The following is a 20,154-nucleotide window of genomic DNA, read 5'->3' on the forward strand; positions in this document are numbered from 1 at the left end:
CTTTATCAGATATATGCTTTGCAAATATTTTCTCCTAGTCCATGGCTTAACTTTTCACTCTCAAAACAGTGTCTTATAAAGAGCAGAAATTTTTACTTTTGAAAAAATCCAATTTATCCATACATTTGTTCTTTTATGGAGCATGTCATTGGTATATTATCTAAAACACTTTTGCCTAACCTAAGGTAACAAAATTTTTCTCCTTTCTTCCTAGATTTATGGTTTTAGGTTTTATATTAAAGCTTATGATCCACTGTAAATTAACTGTTAAAAATATAGTACAAAGTATGGATCAAAGTTATTTTTTTTACAAAAGGATATTCAATTGTTTAAATATCATTTGTAGAAAAGATTATTCTTTCTCTGCTTAATTAGCTTTGCATCTTTGTAAAAAAATTGGTTGTCCATATATGTGTAGATGTATTTCTGGAGTCTGTTGAGTTCCATTGACATATCTGTCTTTGGACCAATACCAACCTGACTCAATAACACACTAATTTTTAAAAAAGTCTTGAAATTAGGTAGCGTTGGTTCCAAGATTGTTCTTTTTAAAAGCTGTTTTGACTACTATAAATCCTTTGCATTTCTATATGAACTTTAGAGTCAGTTTGTCAATTTCTATTAAAAAGTCTGCTGGATATTTATTGGGATTGTATTGAACTACAGATCAATTGGGAGAGAACTGATATCTCAATAATATTGAGACATGTAATTTTTCATTTTTTAAGGTCTTCTTTAACTTCTCTCAGAAATGTTTTCCGGTTTTCAACGCATGGGTCTTTCACATCTGTTGTTTAATTTATGGCTAAGTGTTGCAGGTTGACAGAAATAAAATTGATTTTTGTATACTGACCTCATATCCTGTACTTTGTTAAACTCACTTACTAGTTCTAGTAGCTCTTTTGTAGACTTCATTAGATTTTCTTCATAGATGATCATGTTGTCTATGAAAAAGGATGATTTAACTTCTTTTCCAGTCTGGATAACTTTTCTTTTTCTTGCCTGACTACACTGGCTAGAATCCCCAGTACAATGTTAATTAGAAGCAGATGTGAATTTCATATATATATATTTTATTTATTTATTTATTTATTTATTTATTTATTTATTTATTTATTTATTTATTTATTTTAGTCTGCCTGGTGGGAAAAAATAGGCACTATTCCCTTTGTCTGAGTGTTGGATACCATTTCCTTTAATCCTTTCAGATGGTTTTTTACCTGTCCCTGGGTAGCTACATCATAGGTATGTGTTGATCTGTTGGAGGAGGAAACTGTAGATCTCTGGGATCCTCTCTTTAGGAGCTGTGGCTGCTTTGGTTTCCCCAGTTTCTCATCTCCATCTTCTCAGCATAGGGAGTTGACTGGTTTCCTCTTGGGTTTCCCCTTCTCCCTTTGCTGTGGTCTAGAAACTCTCTCAGGGCAGTAAAGAGGTATGGTTATAGGGTTCACTTCTTTTGTTTCTTATCTGTCAGAAATTACTGTTCTTCATTGTCTGATGTCCCATGTCTTAAAAACCACAGCTTCATTTATTATAGCTGTTTCTGTTTGTTTGAGGCAGGATGTTAAATCTTGTCCCTGTTACTCTACCTTGGTCAGAAGTGTAAGTTCAAAGCTTTGTCTGATTCCTTCTTATCTTGTAAGGATTCACTTAAATGTTTCCTCCTCAGGCCATTCCCTAACAACACTCTCAAAAATAGGTCCAACTTTTCCACATCTAATTTTTCTCTTTCATAGGATTGCTTTCTTTTTTCAACTGTAATTGTATATCTATGAATTTCTTTATATGTTTTCTCTTATAAATTGAGAGAAGAGACTATTTCATTCATCATTATATATCTACTGCCTAAAAAATGTTTTACACAGAGAATGCTTAATAAATATTTTTTAAATAAATGGACTTTTCCCATTCATTGTTTACCATAATTTTTGCTAGTTTTTGTTCCTTGAGGCATTCCTCTTATTCTTTGTTTTACTCCTCCTCCATTCTTGACTTTCTCTATTCATTTTTTTTTAAAGTAAATTTATTTTATTTATTTATTTTTGGCTGCGTTGGGTCTTTGTTGCTGCGCATGGGCTTCCTCTAGTTGCAGCAAGTGGGGGCTACTCTTCGTTGCGGTGCACAGGCTTCTCATCATGGTGGCTTCTCGTTGTGGAGCATGGGCTCTAGGCTCATGGGCTTCAGTTGTGGCATGTGGGCTCAGTAGTTGTGGCTCATGGGTTTAGTTGCTCCGTGGCATGTGGGATCTTCCCGGACCAGGGCTCGAACCTGTATCCCCTGCATTGGCAGGCAGATTCTTAACCACTGTACCACCAGGGAAGCCCGCTCCATTCATTTTTGAAAATGTTTATTTGCCTCTCTTTGCTAGTTTTCTCTTCCCCTTTTCGTTCAATTTTTCTTTATGTTATTGATTTGTATTTCCAGGATCTGTTATGACTCCCCACACTCTGAACAAATTATGCAGTGAAAGAGAGAAAATGTCTGTAGATATAGGACTGAAACTTTCCAAAGGATTCCCCAATGCATAACTAGAAATTGATGCATAAGCACATTTTCTGACAATGTTCTACCTTAAGCATACCTTCCAAACCTCCTTTGGTTCAAATGGTATATTATCAATTTTTAACTAGCAGAATTTGTCATTATAACAAGTAGAAAGGGCACTAGGTGATGAGGCAGCTGACTGGATGTTAGCCCTAAATTCTTCCATAGATTTGTTGTATTCTGGAAAGGTTATTTAACCTGTGATGTGGTTTCATCTTCTATTATAATAATAATGTCTAATATTTATAGAAGTGCAATTACAAACACTAATCTTGAAAAGTTCCAAAAGTCTCTAAGGGGAAAGTAGGGATTATGATTTTTATTTTATATATGAGAAAAAAGAAACTCAGAGCAGTTAAATTACTTGCTTAAGATTATAAATGTAATGAGTAGTCAATAAGAAGAAAAGGCAGAACTTGATATAAACCTTCTCACCCTATGTCTCTTGCTCTTTCCAAAGCATTTCTTTGCATCCACAAATCATAGTCCCATGGAAGACAGAGAACATCTTTTATGGCCTTCTGACGACTTGATTTTACTCCTGTCTTGACACTTTAATTCTTTGTTTAGAAGAAACTATGATTTCTTTTGCAAAATTCCAGTGAACCCAGAAGCCATGTCTACTCTCATTTATCAAAACTGAAAAGTCTGCTGGCTATTCGTGTGAGCAAAAATAGTCTCCTGTCATGCTCTATCTATCTCACTACCATCATCATTGACTTGCTGAGCTCATACTTGTGTTGGGTGTAGAGGATAATAACAATTTTAGATATGGTCTTCAGGTTCTTATCATGCATTTATAAAGGTAGAACATATGCATAAAAATACAAACAAATCTAAGTACCAATTAAATGGTTCAGACACTACTGTATAGAAGCCTGTACACCTGTAGGCACTATAGACATTTAAATTAAGGAATTGGTGCAAAGGGCTCTAATGGCAGCAGAAAAGGTTTACTATAGGGAGTGAAATCTAAGGAAAGGTTCATTTATAAGTAAAGATACATACACTGGCTTAAGAGGAGTGTTTTTATAGCAGTAGTAGAAAATTCATTTGAAGATGCAGATAAGAATTATATTTTAGAGTACCCTGAATGAAGGTTTAAAATCTTGGCTTTTTTATTCTGAAGGCAACATAAGATTATTGAAGTAATGAACTTTAATATCATGGTTGATATTGTAGAATTCAGATTAACTAAGAGCCTGCTCCTTATCCTCAGAATCCAACTTCTTTTTACTATAAAAGCATTATGTGTTTATTATAGAAATACCATAAAATACATTAAAAGAAATTTATAAAATCTACAATCTCATGTTCCAGAAACTTTTTCTTTCTGTACAGATGGATGCATTCTCAAACACACACACACACACACACACACACACACACACACACACACACACACACACAGTAGGGGGATTCTACCTTGAGAAGGCTAAACTAGGATTCTGAAGTCTGAGTATGTGTGTTAAACCACCTGGAAACTATTTTCAGGAAAGGTTTTGGCTGAAACCGTTTAGGTGGTAGGGGATGGGTTACGAAGAATAGGGGAGAGGTCAGCAAATTTATGTGAGGAGCAAGACAGTAAATATTTAGGTCTCATGGGCCATATGGTTTCTTTTTTTCTTTCAGGTGGGCAATTTTTTTTTTAACATCTTTTCTTTTTTTGGCTGTATGCGGGCCTCTCACTGTTGTGGCCTCTCCCGTTGTGGAGCACAGGCTCCAGACGCGCAGGCTGAGCGGCTATGGCTCACGGGCCCAGCTGCTCCGCAGCATGTGTGATCATCCCGGACCAGGGCACGAACCCATGTCCCCTGCATCGGCAGGCGGACTCTCAACCACTGCGCCACCAGGGAAGCCCTTAACATCTTTATTAGAGTATAATTGATTTACAATGGTGTGTCAGTTTCTGCTTTATAACAAAGTGAATCAGTTATACATATACATATGTCCCCATATCTCTTCCCTCTTGCATCTCCCTCCCTCCCACCCTCCCTATCCCACCCCTCTAGGTGGTCACAAAGCATCGAGCTGATCTCCCTGTGCTATGAAGTTGCTTCTCACTAGCTAGCTATTTTACGTTTGGTAATGTATATATGTCCATGCCACTCTCTAACTTTGTCCCAGCTTACCCTTCCCCGTATCCTCAAGTCCATTCTCTAGGGGCCATATGGTTTCTGTTGCAACTACTCAACTCTGCCATTGTAGTTTGGAAGCAGCCAGAAACAATATGTAAATGAATGAGTTTGGCTGTGTTCCAATATAACTTTTATGGAAATTTTAATTATGGAAACTAAAATTTCATATAATTTTCAGGTGTCAAGAAATGTTATAATACCTAATAAGTTTCTGTTTTAGTAACAGCAGAAGCCAACACAAATATGTGTTCTATCACAAGGCACCAGGATTAGAGGCAGTGGGAAGCACTGAAAAAGGGGGTGCTCAGAGTAGAAAACTAAAGAATAGTTCTGAGCAAAAATAAGTCACCCTCTGCACCCCAGAAAAATTTTAAGGCTTTCACAGGTGTTGACGTCCTTTAGCTAATGGAACACAAAATTTTAGGTTTTTATAAGTGATGTAATTCCATTAAGTATGTACAAGCTGGTGAGGTGAGGTCTGAAGAAATTTAGGATACAAGCAACAAACATGTATGTATCCATATATATATTTTATAAAAATATGAGATTGTCTTATATGTATTAAGTTCTTTTTAAACATATTGATTAACATATTATATACATCTTCTCATGTCAATAAATATTCACCCATAATACCACTAGTATCATCTGCACCTCCAATCATACTCTCACTCCCCACTCTTTCTGCACCATTTAATAGAATATCTGACACACCATCTTCAGATCTGCATTTGCTACCATGGTAAATGTTAATATTAGTGACTTTTATTTGTGACCTTAATTCCCCAGTTTCACAGTGTTTGTTTCCTAAAATCACTATAAAAATGTGTGTTTGTATATTCTATTTTAATGAAAAGCATCAGAAATGCTACCTCCAAGAAATCTAATTACATTAGAAAAAGCAAGTATTGTGGCCCTGTTTAAAATAATTTTATAAAATGGCCAAAGGCATAAGGTTTCCAAAATAAGCTTTCAATTATTATTGATGCTAGAATATCAGGTTTATTATTTACAAGGACACCATGGCTGGCTCTTCCTCCTCAAAACAAAGAAGACAATGGCTCTTGGACTAATAGCACATGGTACACATGGTCTGAAATAAACACTGAAACAATGAATATGGGTAAATGGGTATATAACTATTTGAAATATTTATATAATTTTAATTAAAATTATCAGGTTGCATTTCCATAACAAAACAAAAATTTGCATGCATGCTGAATGTGTTTTTAAAAACACATTACTGAGCACAGATATATGGATTTAACTCAAGCATTATGACTTAAAAAAAAGCTATTTGCCTAACCTTTATTGAACTTACTCTGGTAGGAAGTACGGATCCGTTTCGTTAAATCAGGATAAAAGTTAGACAGGCCACGCATGCAAAAGTTGTCTTTGGAACATGCCAGAACACCAGCATCAGCAGCAGGCAGAAGAAAGAGAGAAAAATAGTCTAAAGTGAAAGGAAGTGATATCATACCAGAATATAGAACAGCCAAGATGAAGAAATTGCAGCAAGTTTAGGTAATCAAATTAGAAAGGAGATATTAAAAAATTAAATCAATTAGAAAGTGAGGTGATAGATGAATGATGAGAATGCTGTAGTAATTTTATTTAATCAAATATCTTTATAAAAATAAATGGCATATTTCTCTTTATGCTTTTTACATAAACTTATTTAGCTAATAAATAATATGTATGTTACCTCATAAATATAAAAATGGTTGTCTTTAACCTTCAGTATTAACAAGAAAGCTTAGGGATTTTAGTCTTTTATTTTAATAGCAAAGTGAGTACTCATTATATATACTAAATACAAGCAGAGTTTACAACTTCATCACAGTTTTTCCTAATTTTAAAGTCATTAAAATTCTGAGCTCTAATCATAATTTTTGAGGCTCAGTAAGTTTAAATTAAATAATAATTGTATTACCTCTGTCAAAATATACACTTTGTCATCCCACTGTGTATATCCAGCAAGTAATTTAGATGTTGTCTTAGGATCCACAGCTTTTCTGATTGAATTAGTGTTTCAGCATGCAAACAGTGCCTACTATCCCCTAACATCTTTCTATCAAGAGTCCATGAACTTTCAAAAGTCAACTTTCTCTTTCTCAGTCGTGAGGGAATCTCATGGTACATTCATGCACAATTTCTCTTCTTCTGCCTTTCTTTCAAAAGCCAGTAGTGGTAGAAGCAGAACCTATCTAATTTTACATTGCTAGCACTCATAAAATATTGCTAAAAGTTGAGATCCCTAACAAAAAACAAAGAAACTCCAGGTTCTGAAGGAAAACTTTTGTGCTCCTGAAAAGGGTCTAAATTAGCAATTTGGAAAGGGTATAGGTTTACAAAAGAAAGATTAACAAAGAAGGAGAATTTCAGTATATCAAGTAATTTTTCATTAGTTCAAAAGGAAACTTCATTTATTACCACATTCAGATGTTAAATTTGGCACATTTGCTATTTAGAAAATAACACCTACCATAATGCACTCTTTTTACTTTAAAATAGTCTTTACGTGGGTATATTTAGTAAAAGTGTCAATATTCAACTGATTATTTTAAAAAACAGTAGAAAATTTAAAAAACTGTATAAAATAACACATAATACTATAGATGCATTTCCACCTGCAAACCTTTTAGCTCAGCCAATATTTTACCAACTAAACTATGTCAGTGGACAGAAAATATACAAAATGTTGGCAATGTTTGCAAAGCCAACTATTTGGATATATACTGAAATTTTAGTACAACTTTGGATAATTTGGCCTATCAAGGTTTGGTGTTATACGTAGAAAGTATTCTGGCTTGTATTTTAGTAATAACTTTATATGTTTTTCTAATTTGTCCTGTCAAGAAAAATATCATCTTTCATAGCATTTTAAAATGTTAATAATGTTTACTGCATTTGTGAAAATACCTCCAAGAAAGTCACCATCCAACAAGGAAAGGTGACAGCCAAAAAATGGAGTTACTTGAAAAACTTAAAACTAGTGAATGACCTTAAGTTATATTTTTAAAGCTATCATATATTAGAAGAAAACTATCCCAGTTAACACAACCATTGCAAGCAGCTTTTTCAACTAGATAACCTGATTTTCTTAGCATTTTAATATTTAATACCTTCTTTTGTTATTTTTTAGGAATTCAACTTAAGAAACTTGAGATCCTTCCTAATGTTAACAACAAATTGAAGTTTAAACACCTCCTTTACCCTTTCAAAGATTCTTACTATGTTTCTGACCAATTTTACTTACATGGTATTGTAAAGTGTGTTGACTTTATATTGCTGTGCATTTGAATAGCATCACAGAAGAAAGACAAGAAATCTAAAGGTAAGAAAACAGGTGAACTAATCAAGTTCATAACGATCTTATCTCCTACCTGCAATGAACTGCTTGTTTTTTCGAGGAGACCGTGGTTGCCGTTGGTATAGGTCACTTGATCTATATAGGTCAATGGTCCCCATGCTTAACAGTACTGTCTTCTGTATAAAATCCACCACAGCCAACCCATTGCAGTTCCCAAACGCAACTCTGAGAGGAAAAAAAAATGCAACTAGAATGTATTACGCCAACCATTATTATTTTTATCTCTGAATTTAAAAATAAATAAGATTATTGGAAAGTAATGCTTTAGGGTCAGGCAGTGACTGGTGAAAGTCAGAAAGGATATGGTGCCTTTACATAGGATAGGTTAACCTTATATAATAGCCACGACCACTGCAAAAAATAGGAATGACCTGCAATCATATTTTCTCATATATTTTATCATGTAAGTAGTCATTACTCAACTTGTTCTTTAACTTGATTTTATGTTTTTACAGATGAATCATATAAAATCTTTTTGCTATGAAGGGGGGAACAGATCAAGAAATGTCACACTTCAATAGCAACAGCTGCTTAGGTATGCAATTAGGTGACTTTTTCAAAAATAATAATTATTAGGTTCGAAATTAATTCTCTTCTTAAACAAAGTGTATACTTAACACAAGATTTTACATAAAGATTAACTTTATATATCAAAGATTTTGACACCATAGTAGATATGAACAGAGATCTAACTCATTCACAAAAATTTAAAAATTTCTCAATCTTTTGTTCTTTATTTTGTCCCATTTACTAAAATACAAAGGCCATTTGATTAATTTCTTAACTAAATCTCCTGAAAAATTAAAATGGATCTCCTAAGCAGGCATTTTGGTCACCTTAACAATTGGCATACACTAAACTCTCTTTTTGCTCCATTTACAACATGCCCTCTAGCTGAACAATTGTAAATCTGCTTTTTGTTTCCTGAAGTAAATACAAAATAGTTGTATAAAAGTTGTTTTGCTCATTTTATATAATTCCACGTTATTACTTAGATTGAATATGACTGAAAAATCATCCGCTTACTCTAAATCTAGTTATTTCTATTCCACCATATTGCCTTCCTCACGAAAAGTGAAAAGTTTTGCTACCATACTATACTAGATGTTTTGCTATTTTACATAAAGTTCTACATCTTCCAGGAAGACAGACTCTGGAAAATTGGAAAAAACATTGTTATGAAAGTCAGAAGATCCTATCTCATCATTTATAGGTTATGCGATTGAGAAAAATTAATGAATCTTGTGAGGCCTTAGCTTCTTTACTTTGTAATGAGAATTATAACGCTAGATTTATCTAGTTCACAGAGCTTTTATTAGTATCAAGTCAGAAATGTTATTAAAGTACTTTGAAAATTTTCAACACAAAAGTAGAACTGATCTTAATATTATTATAAGTGCAATATTATACATACTATATATTGTAGCAAATTAATATCTCTAAACTTTTAATGTTAAAAAGTAATTAATTACTTCTGCTTACAGGTATGAGAGAGTTCCCAAATGCAGTACTGAGAAGAGAAAAAAAGGCAACTAGAATGTATGACACCAACAAAAATATTTTTCATTTTGAATTAAAAATAAGAATACTGGGGACTTCCCTGGTGGTGTGGTGCTTAAGAATCCACATGCCAATGTAGGGGACACGGGTTTGATCCCTGGTCCGGGAAGACCCCATGTGCCGGGGAGCAACTAAGCCTGTGAGCCACAACTACTGAAGCCTATGTGCCTAAAGCCCGTGCTCCGCAACAAACTCCACCGCAATGAGAAGCCTGTGCACCACAATGAAGAGTAGCCCCCACTTGATGCAACTGAGAAAGCCTGCATGCAGCAACAAAGACTCAATGCAGCCATAAATAAATAAATAAGCAAGTAAGTAAATAAGTAAGAATCCTGGAAAGTTATACCTTAGGTTTGGGGAGGTTAGGCAATTGTTGTTGAAAAGTCAATATGGATACTGGATTTAATCTCCTACCTTAACTAGGAAGCTGAACAAAATATATTAAACGGCAGTCTTCACATATTGGTCAACAGGCAACATAGAATAAGATGAGAGAAGGATAACAATCAAAGCAAACTTTAGTTTAAACTAAGTGTTCTAGCTTACTGAATGGAGAGATTTCCCAGGAAACCGAAACTCAAGGAGAGATCAGAAGTCTCACCAAACCAAGGAGACAGAAATCAGAGTCTAATGTGGCAAAAACAGGATTTATGAGGTAAAATACTAGAAAGAAGAGAGCTGCATAGATAGAATACACCAGAGATTTATAGAATGGTTCTCTTGAAATTTTGTCTGGGTACTGATCTGTGCATCCATGTGAATAAACTACCCCAGGCTTGGGAACAAACCACCAAAAGGATAAAGCAGAACAATTCACAAAGCTCAAACAAGGCTGAGAATATTTCATGTCACTACCAGCCAAACTACTGAGATCTCCAACTACATGGGAAAACAGATATAGGGATGTCACTTCAGTAGTGGGAACAAATTAGCCATAAACTAAAGGCTTTTCTAGACCCACCCTAAAAAAGCTTAAAAACAATGATTCTAAGTAACATAACTTCCTTCCAGATAACTATCTATTGAAAAGAATCCAACAAAATATCACCATAAATGTAAAATTCACAATGTTAACTATATGAAAAGTAGTAGGTATCAAGAAAAAGACTGATAACCAGAGGAAAAAAGTAAATCACCAGAAACATACCTAGAAATAAAAGAGATGATAAAATTAGCAGAAAAGGATATTAAAAATGCTTTGGAAAATATATTCCAGATATTCAAGAAGGCTGAGGAAAACATGAATGTGATAAAGTGAGAATTAGAAGATATTAAAAAGACTCAAATTTCGAGAGATAATTTAATCATTTCTGATATATTTTTATCTGAATATTAGACATCATAGCAGAGAAGAATAGTGAACTTGAATAAATAGCAATAGAAAATTTCCAAAAAGAAACATGAGAGAGAAGAAAACCCCAAAGCATCACTGACCCCTGGGACAAAATTGAGCAGTCTAGAATAAATGTAATTGGAGCCTCAGAAAGGAAGATCAGCCAGCAGAAAACATATTTAAAGCAATGAAGCCAAAATAGCAAAATGATTGATAGCCAAACTAACTTGGTAACAGTAAACCTAAAGATCCAAGAAACTCACTCAAAGGATCCTAAGCAGAATAAACATAAAGAAAAATACATCATCACATTGTTGAAAACTAGTGATGAAGAAAAAATGTTAAAAGCAGCCAGAGAGAAAAGATATATTTCCTACACAGAGGAAAAGATAAGAATGATGAAATCTACTCATTGGAAACTACACAGTCCGAAATGACATGACATCATCTTGAAAGCAACAAATGATTATAATGGGTCAAAATAAAATTCTATACTCAGCACATATCTTTCAAATGGTGAAATACAGATTTTTACTCATGAATAAAAATCTGAGGGACTTCATCACTAGGAGACAGGTACTATAAGAAATAATAAAGGAAGAGATTGGTTCAAAATGGTGGAGTAGAAGGACATGTTCTCACTCCCTCTTTCGAGAACACCGGAATCACAACTAACTGCTGAACAATCATCGACAGAAGGACACTGGAACTCACCCAAAAAGATACCCCACATCCAAAGACAAAGGACAAGCTGCAATGAGATGACAGGAGGGGTGCTATCACAATAAAATCAAACCCCATAACTGCTGGGTGGGTGGCTCACAAACTGGAGAATACTTATACCACAGAAGTCCACCCACCAGAGTAAAGGTTCTGAGCCCCACGTCAGGCTTCCCAACCTGGGGGTCTGGCAATGGGAGGAGGAATTCCTAGAGAATCAGACTTTGAAGGCTAGTGGGATTTGATGGCAGGACTGGGGGAAACAGAGACTCCACTCTTGGAGGGCACACACAAAGTAGTATGCACATCGGGACCCAGAGGAAGGAGCAGTGACCCGATAGGAGACTGAACCAGACCTACCTGCTAGTGTTGGAGGGTCTCCTGCAGAGGTCGCGGGCAGCTGTGGCTCACCAAGGGACAAGGATAATGGCAGCAGAAGTTCTGGGAAGTACTCCTTGCCGTGAGACCTCCCAGAGTCTGCCATTAGCCCCACCAAACAGCCGGGTTAGGCTCCAGTGTTGGGTCACCTCAGGCCAAACAAGCAACAGGGAGGGAACCCAGCCCCACCCATCAGCAGACAAGTGAATTAAAGTTTTACTGAGCTCTGCCCACCAGAGCAACAGTCAGCTCTACCCACCACCAGTCCCTCCCATCAGGAAACTTCCACAAGCCTCTTAGATAGCCTCATCCACCAGAGGGCAGACAGCAGCAGCAAGAAGAACTACAGTCCTGCAGCCTGTGGAATAAAAACCACATTTACAGAAAGATAGACAAGATGAAAAGGCAGAGGGCTATATACCAGATGAAGGAACAAGATAAAACCCCAGAAAAACTAAATGAAGTGGAGATAGGCAACCTTCCAGAAAAAGAATTCAGAATAATGATAGCAAAGATGATCCAGGACCTCAGGAAAAGAACAGAGGCAAAGATCCAGAAGATGCAAGAAATGTTTAATAAAGACCTAGAAGAATTAAAGAACAAACAGATGAACAATACAATAGCTGAAATGAAAAATACACTAGAAGGAATCAATAGCAGAATAACTGAGGCAGGAGAACAGGTAAGTGACCTGGAAGACAGAATGGTGGAATTCACAGCTGCAGAAAAGAATAAAGAAAAAAGAATGAAAAGAAATGAAGACAGCCTAAGAGACCTCTGGGACAGCCTCAAACACAACAACATTCGCATTATAGGGGTCGCAGAAGAAGAAGAGAGAGAGAAAGGACCCGAGAAAATATTTGCGGAGATTATAGTCGAAAACTTCCCTAACGTGGGAAAGGAAATAGCCACCCAAATCCAGCAAGTGCAGAGAGTCCCATACAGGACAAACCCAAGGAGAAACATGCCGAGACACATAGTAATCAAATTGGCAAAAATTAGACAAAGAAAAATTACTGAAAGCAGCAAGGGAAAAATGACAAATAACATACAAGGGAACTCCCATAAGGTTAACAGCAGATTTCTCAGCAGAAACTCTACAAGCCAGAAGGTAGTGGCCCAATATATTTAAAGTGATGAAAGGGAAGAACTACAACCAAGATTACTCTACCCAGCAAGGATCTCATTCAGATTCGATGGAGAAATCAAAAGCTTTACAGACAAGCAAAAGCTAAGAGAATTCAGCACCTCCAAACCAGCTTTACAACAAATGCTAAAGGAACTTCTCTAAGTGGGAAACACAAGAGAAGAAAAGGACCTAAAAAATAAACCCAAGATATTTTTTGATCCACCTCCTAGAGTAATGGAAATAAAAACAAAAATAAACAAATGGTACCTAATGAAACTTAAAAGCTTTTGCACAGCAAAGGAAACCATAAATAAGACGAAAAGACAACCTTCAGAATGGGAGAAAATATTTGCAAACGAAGCAACTGACAAGGGATTAATCTGCAAAATATATAAACAGCTCATGCAGCTCAATATTAAAAAAACAAAAAACCCAATCCAAAAATGGGCAGAATACCTAAATAGACATTTCTCCAAATAAGACATACAGATGGCCAAGAAGCACATGAAAAGCTGCTCAACATCACTAATCATTAGAGAATCAAATCAAAACTACAATGAGGTATCACCTCACACCAGTTAGAATGGGCATCATCAGAAAATCTACAAACAACAAATGCTGGAGAGGGTGTGGAGAAAAAGGAACCCTCTTGCACTCTTGGTGGGAATGTAAATTGATACAGCCACTATGGAGAACAGTATGGGGGTTCCTTAGAGAACTAAAAATAGAATTACCATATGACCCAGCAATCCCACTACTGGGCATATACCCAGAGAAAACCATAATTCAAAAAGACACATGCACCCCAATGTTCATTGCAGCACTATTTACAATAGCCAGATCATGGAAGCAACCTATATGCCCATGGACAGACGAATGGATAAAGAAGATGTGGTACATATATACAATGGAATATTACTCAGCCACAAAAAGGAATGAAATTGGGTCATTTGTAGAGACGTGGATGCATCTAGAGACTGTTATACAGAGTGAAGTAAGTCAGAAAGAGAAAAACAAATATCGTATATTAACACATATATGTGGAACCTAGAAAATGGTACAGATGAACTGGTTTGCAGAGCAGAAATTGAGACACAGATGTAGAGAACAAAACATATGGACACCAAGGGGGGAAAGTGGCAAGGGGTGGTGGTGGCAGTGTGCTGAATTGGGAGATTGGGATTGACATGTATACGCTGATGTGTATAAAATGGATGACTAATAAGAACCTGCAATATAAACAAACAAACAAAACAACTAATACTAAACTTTCTTTGGGTTATTTTTATGGAAATATGTTAATATAAATGTTTCAGACATTACATGAAATTTCTAAAAATCTTATATGTTCTGGTATAATGTCATATGTCATAATTCTAGTTATTACTTTAAAATGTATATCTCAGAAATAACTAAGTTTCCTTGTCAATTGCATTATTATGAACTTTCATCAAATCTTTAACCATGGTCATTTTTAAGTCTTTTGTCATTTACAGATAGTTCTGGGTGTATTCTGATGCTTTTGAAAATATGTTCTTATAGAAGGGTTTCATCTTCAAGGAATTCATGGAAAAGACTGACAAGTACAGGTTTCTGGTAACTGACTATACTGCTGAACTGAATGAATAAGCATTTTCAGAACTCTAATGGAAAACTGATGAACTCATAAAAGTGCTAACAAAAGATCAAGATGAAAAAAAAATTAATTACACGGGACTGAGTGAACTGATGAGGATGTTTATAATTTTTGTGACTTTCTGTTTGAATAAAAAAATATATATATATATATATACATATATATACACACACACACATACATATGTACTATTTGCTCAACTCCTAAATATACACTTTTCACATTTTAATGTTCTTAAAAAAAAAAGGATGACTAATAAGAAAATAAACATTAAAAATTTAAAAAGCATTTCCAATATAAAATACAGCAAAAAAGGGAATGAAATGTTGCCATTTGCAGCAGCATTAGTGGACTCAGATGGCATTATGCTAAGTGAAATAAGTCAGACAGAGAAAGACAAATACTGCGTGTTATCACTTATATGTGAAATCGAAAATAAATACAACAAACTAGTGAGTATAACAAAAAAGAAGCAGACTCAACAGATAAAGAGAACTAGTGGTTACCAGTGGGGAGAGAAGGGGAGGGGTCTGGGAGTAGGAAGTATAAACTATTGGGTGTAAGATAGGCTCCAGGATGTATTGTACAACATGGGGAATGCAGCCAATATTTTGTAATAACTGTAAATGGCAAGTAACCTTTAAACATTGTATATAAAAACTAGAGCAACTGTACTGTAGGAACATAATATGCCTTCTAATCCCTTGTATATAAAATAGCTACCCTATTCTCCATAGCATTATCTTATTCTAGAATTTTTTGGCCTGTCAGTATTGATAACTTATCTTTAAATAAAATAGCTGAAGCATTAAAAAGAAATAATAAAGGAGGTCCTTTAGGCAGAAGAAAAATGATTCCAGATTAAAATATGGATCTACACTAAGTAATGAAGAACACCATAAGTGGTTAAATATGTGGATTAATATTAAAGACTCATTTCTTCAAAAAATCAATGATCACTTAAAATGCAAATAACAATGTATTGTGGGATTTATAACATGATAGAAATAAAATATATGGCAACAGTAGTACTAAGAACAGGAAGAGATAGAACAGGAAGAGAGATAGAAGTATACTGTTAAAGGATTCTTATATGTGAAGTGGTATAATGCTGTTTATTTATTTGAAGTTAAAGATATATATATAATACACATAATAAACCAAAGAGCAAAATGTAAATTAAAAAAAAGTTTTTTAATTAAAATTTAAAACAAATACTTAGGACAGCAGGAGATAAAATAGAATCATTAAAAGGTACCATAAAAAAGAAAAGAATGCGAGAACAAATGGGACAAATAGAAAATAGAAAAATCTTTTCATTCAAGGCAACAATAGGGATAATCACATTAAAGTCAATAAATTGTCTAAACACTCCAATTAAGGGCAGAGATTGCCTGAGTGGAAAAAAAAATTCAGATCCAATATATGTTGCCTATGACAAATCCAGTTTAAAAATAAAAGAATGGAAAACGTATACCATGAAAACACTAATTAAATGAAGGCTGAAGTGGCTATATTAATGGATCATTAATATAGACAGAGTATATTTCAGAACAAGAAAAATTTTGAGAGATAAATAGGGAGAATGATTATGAAGTCAATTCACCAAGAATATATAGCAACCTTATATGTGGATTCATCTGGTAATAGACCTTCAAAATACATGGAGAAATACTGAGAGTTAGAAGGAAAAACAGACAAATCTACAATTAAGGTTGAGGATGCAAACATTCTTCTTTCAATAATTGACAGAATTATTAGGCAAAAAATAATTAGTCAGAATATAGAAGTTCTGAACAACACTATTGACATCCTTGACTAAAATGAAATTTATAGAACTCTCCATCCAATACTCATAATAGCATCAAATTATAAAATAGGTATAAATTTAACACATGTAGAAAACATGTATACTGAAAATTATAAACCATGCTGAGGGAAATGAAAGAAGACTTAAATAAAGAGATGTACCTTGATCAAAGGTAAGAAAACTCAATATTGTTCATTTCCCCCAAATTGATCTATAAAGTGAAGGCACTTCCAAACAAAATCCCAGCAGACTTTTTTTGTTTAAGAAATTGAAACATGATTCTAAACTATGTATGAAAATGCAGTGATCTAGAATAGCCCAAACGGTTTTGAAAAATAAAAAAGTTTAAGGAGCTACACTATAAAATTTCAAGACATACTCTAAAGCTACAGGAATCACAATAGGCTGGTATTGAAAAAGTATTGAAAAAATAAACATAAATATTAGTGTAATGGAACAATATCCACAAACTCACACATAAATGACAATATTTGGCAAAAGTGCTATGGCAACTCAGAGGAAAGATATTTTCAATAAATGATAAAACAATTAGATACCCATAAATTAAAAATGGAGCCTTAACTTTCACCTTTCATAAAATGCAAAAATTAACTTAAAATGGATCAGAAGAAAATCATAGTAATCTTGGGTTTGACAACAGTTTAAAAGGGCATGAAAAGCACAAACCATAAAATAAAAAAATTGATAACCTGCATGACATCAAAATTAAATCATTTTGCTCTACAAAAGATACCATTAACAAAATGAAAAGATTAGCCACAGACTGAGAGAAGATATTTGGAAAATACATATCTTATTCAAAATATTTACAGAACTCCCAGTAATAATAAGACAACTTGATTTAAAAAGTAGGTAAAAGGTTTGAACAGACATTTCACCAAACAAGATGCACAAATGTGAAATAAGCACTTGAAAGATGCTGAACATCATTAGTTACTAGGAACATGTAAATTAAAATCACTATTAGATACCAGTGAACCCATCAGAGTAGATAAAATTGAAAAGATCGACAATAGGAAGTGTTGACAAGAATGTGGAAAAATCAAAACCCTCATACATTGCTGGTGGGAATGCAAAATGATATAACCTCTTTATAAAATAGTTTATCCTGTCTCATAAAAATATACTTACCATATGACTGAGTAATTCTCCTCTTATCTACTCAAGAAAATACAAATAAATGTTACACAAGGACTTTTACCTGAATGTTAATAGCAGATTTATTCATAGTAGTCCCAAACTGGAAACAACCCAAATTTCCACCAACTGTTAATGGACACAACACATTTTTGTATATCCACATAATGAGATATTATGCAGCAATGAAAATAAGGATAAATCACAAAAGCATTATGCTAAGTGAAAGAAAACAAACAAAATTATTTATGTTTCTATTTATATAAAATTGTAGTAAATGTAAAAACTATGGTGACACAAAGCAAATCAGTGGTTTTGTGGGGCCAAGGAGAGAGAGGTAATAATTGAATGCAAAGGGCACGAGGGAACCTTTTAAGGTAATGAATAGTTTTTATAAAATTAGTCTGTTGGTGGTTATATAACTTATATTGTCATGTATATTTGTCAAAACTCATATTACATACTTATGATTAGGAAACTTTCATATACATTAATACTTTAATAAAGTTTATTTTTAACATTAATATTTAATTAAATTATTACCAGAATGGACCCACGTGCTTCCTGACCTGGTGGTTGACTGTCCCACCATGCTTTGAGGGTGCCGCCTCTGGCCTAGGGTTGTGGCCACAGCCCTGAATCAGTGAGGCCAGAAAAAGCAGATAGGCCAGAGCAATGACTCCAACTCACCAGCCTGGACTTGGGGAAGCCATGGGCTGTTATGCCCCTGGCATGGCATGGCACAGCACCCATAGTCTGGGGGAGGTTGAGGACAAGATGGTGGAGTAGAAGGACTTGAGCTCAGCTCTTCTCACAAAAACACCAAAATTGCAATTAACTGCTAAACAACCATCAACAAAATAGACTGGAACCTACCAAAAAAGATATTCTATATTCCAAAGACAAAGAAGAAGCCACAACGAGATGGTAGGAGGGGCACTTTTGTAATATAATCAAATCCCACACCTGCTGTCTGGGTTACCCACAAACTGAAAAATAATTATATCACAAAGGTTCTCCCATAGAAGTGAGAGTTCTGAGCCCCACATCAGGCTCCCCAGCCTGGAGGTCTGGCATCAGGAGGAGGAGCCCCCAGTGCATTTGGCTTTGAAGGCTAGTGGGGCATGAGTACAGGAGCTGCACAGGACTGGGGTAAACAGAGACTACACTTTGGGAGGGCAAACACAAGGTCTTGTGTGCACCGGGATCCATGGCAAAGCAGTGACTCCATAAAAGCCTGAGCTGGGACCTACCTGTGGGTCCTGGCGGGTCTCCTGGGGATGTGGGGGTCAGCTGTGGCTCACTCTGGGAGCAAGGACATTTGTGGTGGAGGCCCCAGGGGATATTCATTGGTGTGAGCTCTCCAGGAGGTCACCATTTTGGCACTGAGACATGTCCCCACCCAACAGCCTACAGACTCCAGTGCTGGGATGCCACAGATCAAACAACCAACAGGGTGGGAACACAGCCACACCCATCAGCAGGGCCGCCTAAAGTTGTCTGGAGTGCAAGCCATCCCTTGACAAGGCCCTGCCCACCAGAGGGACAAGACCCAGCTCCACCCACCAGTGGGCAGGCACTAGTCCCTCCCATCAGGAAGCCTGCACAAGCCCCTGGACCAACCTCACACACCAGAGGGCAAGAGAAACCAGAAGCAAGAGAAACTACAAACATGCAGCCTGAGAAATGGAGACCACAAACACAGAAAGTTAGACAGCAGAGAAATATGAGATGGCAGAGAAATATGTTCCAGGTGAAAGAATAGGATAAAACCCCAGAAGAACAAATAAGTGAAGACGGGCAATCTGCCTGAAAAATAATTCAGAGTAAAAGATGATCCAAGATCTCAGAAAAAGAATGGAGGCGCAGACCAAGAAGATATAAGAAATGTTTAACAAAGGGATAGAAAATTTAAAGAACAGAGATGAACAATACAATAACTGAAATAAAAAATATACTAGACAGAATCAGTAGCAGAAAAAATGAGGCAGAAGAAAGGATAAGTGAGCTGGAAGACAGATTGGTGGAAATCATGGCCATGGAACAGAATAAAGAAAAAAGCATGAAAAGAAATGAGCACAGTCTCAAAGACTTCTGGGATAACATTAAATGCACCAACATTCACATTATATGCATCCCAGAAGGAGAGGAGAGAAAGGCCCTGAGAAAATATTTGCAGACATAATAGCCAAAAAATTCCCTAACATGGGAAAGGAAATACTCAATCCAGGAAGCACAGATAGTCCCATACAGGATAAAACCAAGGAGGAACACCCCAAGACACATATTAATCAAGCTGACAAAAAATAAAGACAGAGAAAATATTAAAAGCAAAAGGGAAAAGCAACAAATAACATACAAAGGAATGCCCCACA

The 20,154-nt window shown here is 35.4% G+C and overlaps 1 protein-coding gene across 1 annotated transcript in view; it reads right to left on the minus strand.

The window, feature by feature from the left end:
* The window catches only part of STXBP5L (syntaxin binding protein 5L), a 401,935-nt gene that overhangs the window by 82,478 nt on the left and 299,303 nt on the right, over positions 1 to 20,154 (minus strand). The window contains exons 18-19 of the mRNA XM_007450522.1: positions 8,069 to 8,220; positions 6,004 to 6,075 (exon numbers count right to left, since the gene is read on the minus strand). Coding sequence (XP_007450584.1) covers positions 6,004 to 6,075; positions 8,069 to 8,220 — 224 coding nt within the window. The remainder of the gene's footprint in view (positions 1 to 6,003; positions 6,076 to 8,068; positions 8,221 to 20,154) is intronic.

Source organism: Lipotes vexillifer, unplaced genomic scaffold, assembly GCF_000442215.2.
Source record: "Lipotes vexillifer unplaced genomic scaffold, Lipotes_vexillifer_v1.1 scaffold1106, whole genome shotgun sequence".
Lineage (NCBI taxonomy): Eukaryota > Metazoa > Chordata > Mammalia > Artiodactyla > Lipotidae > Lipotes > Lipotes vexillifer.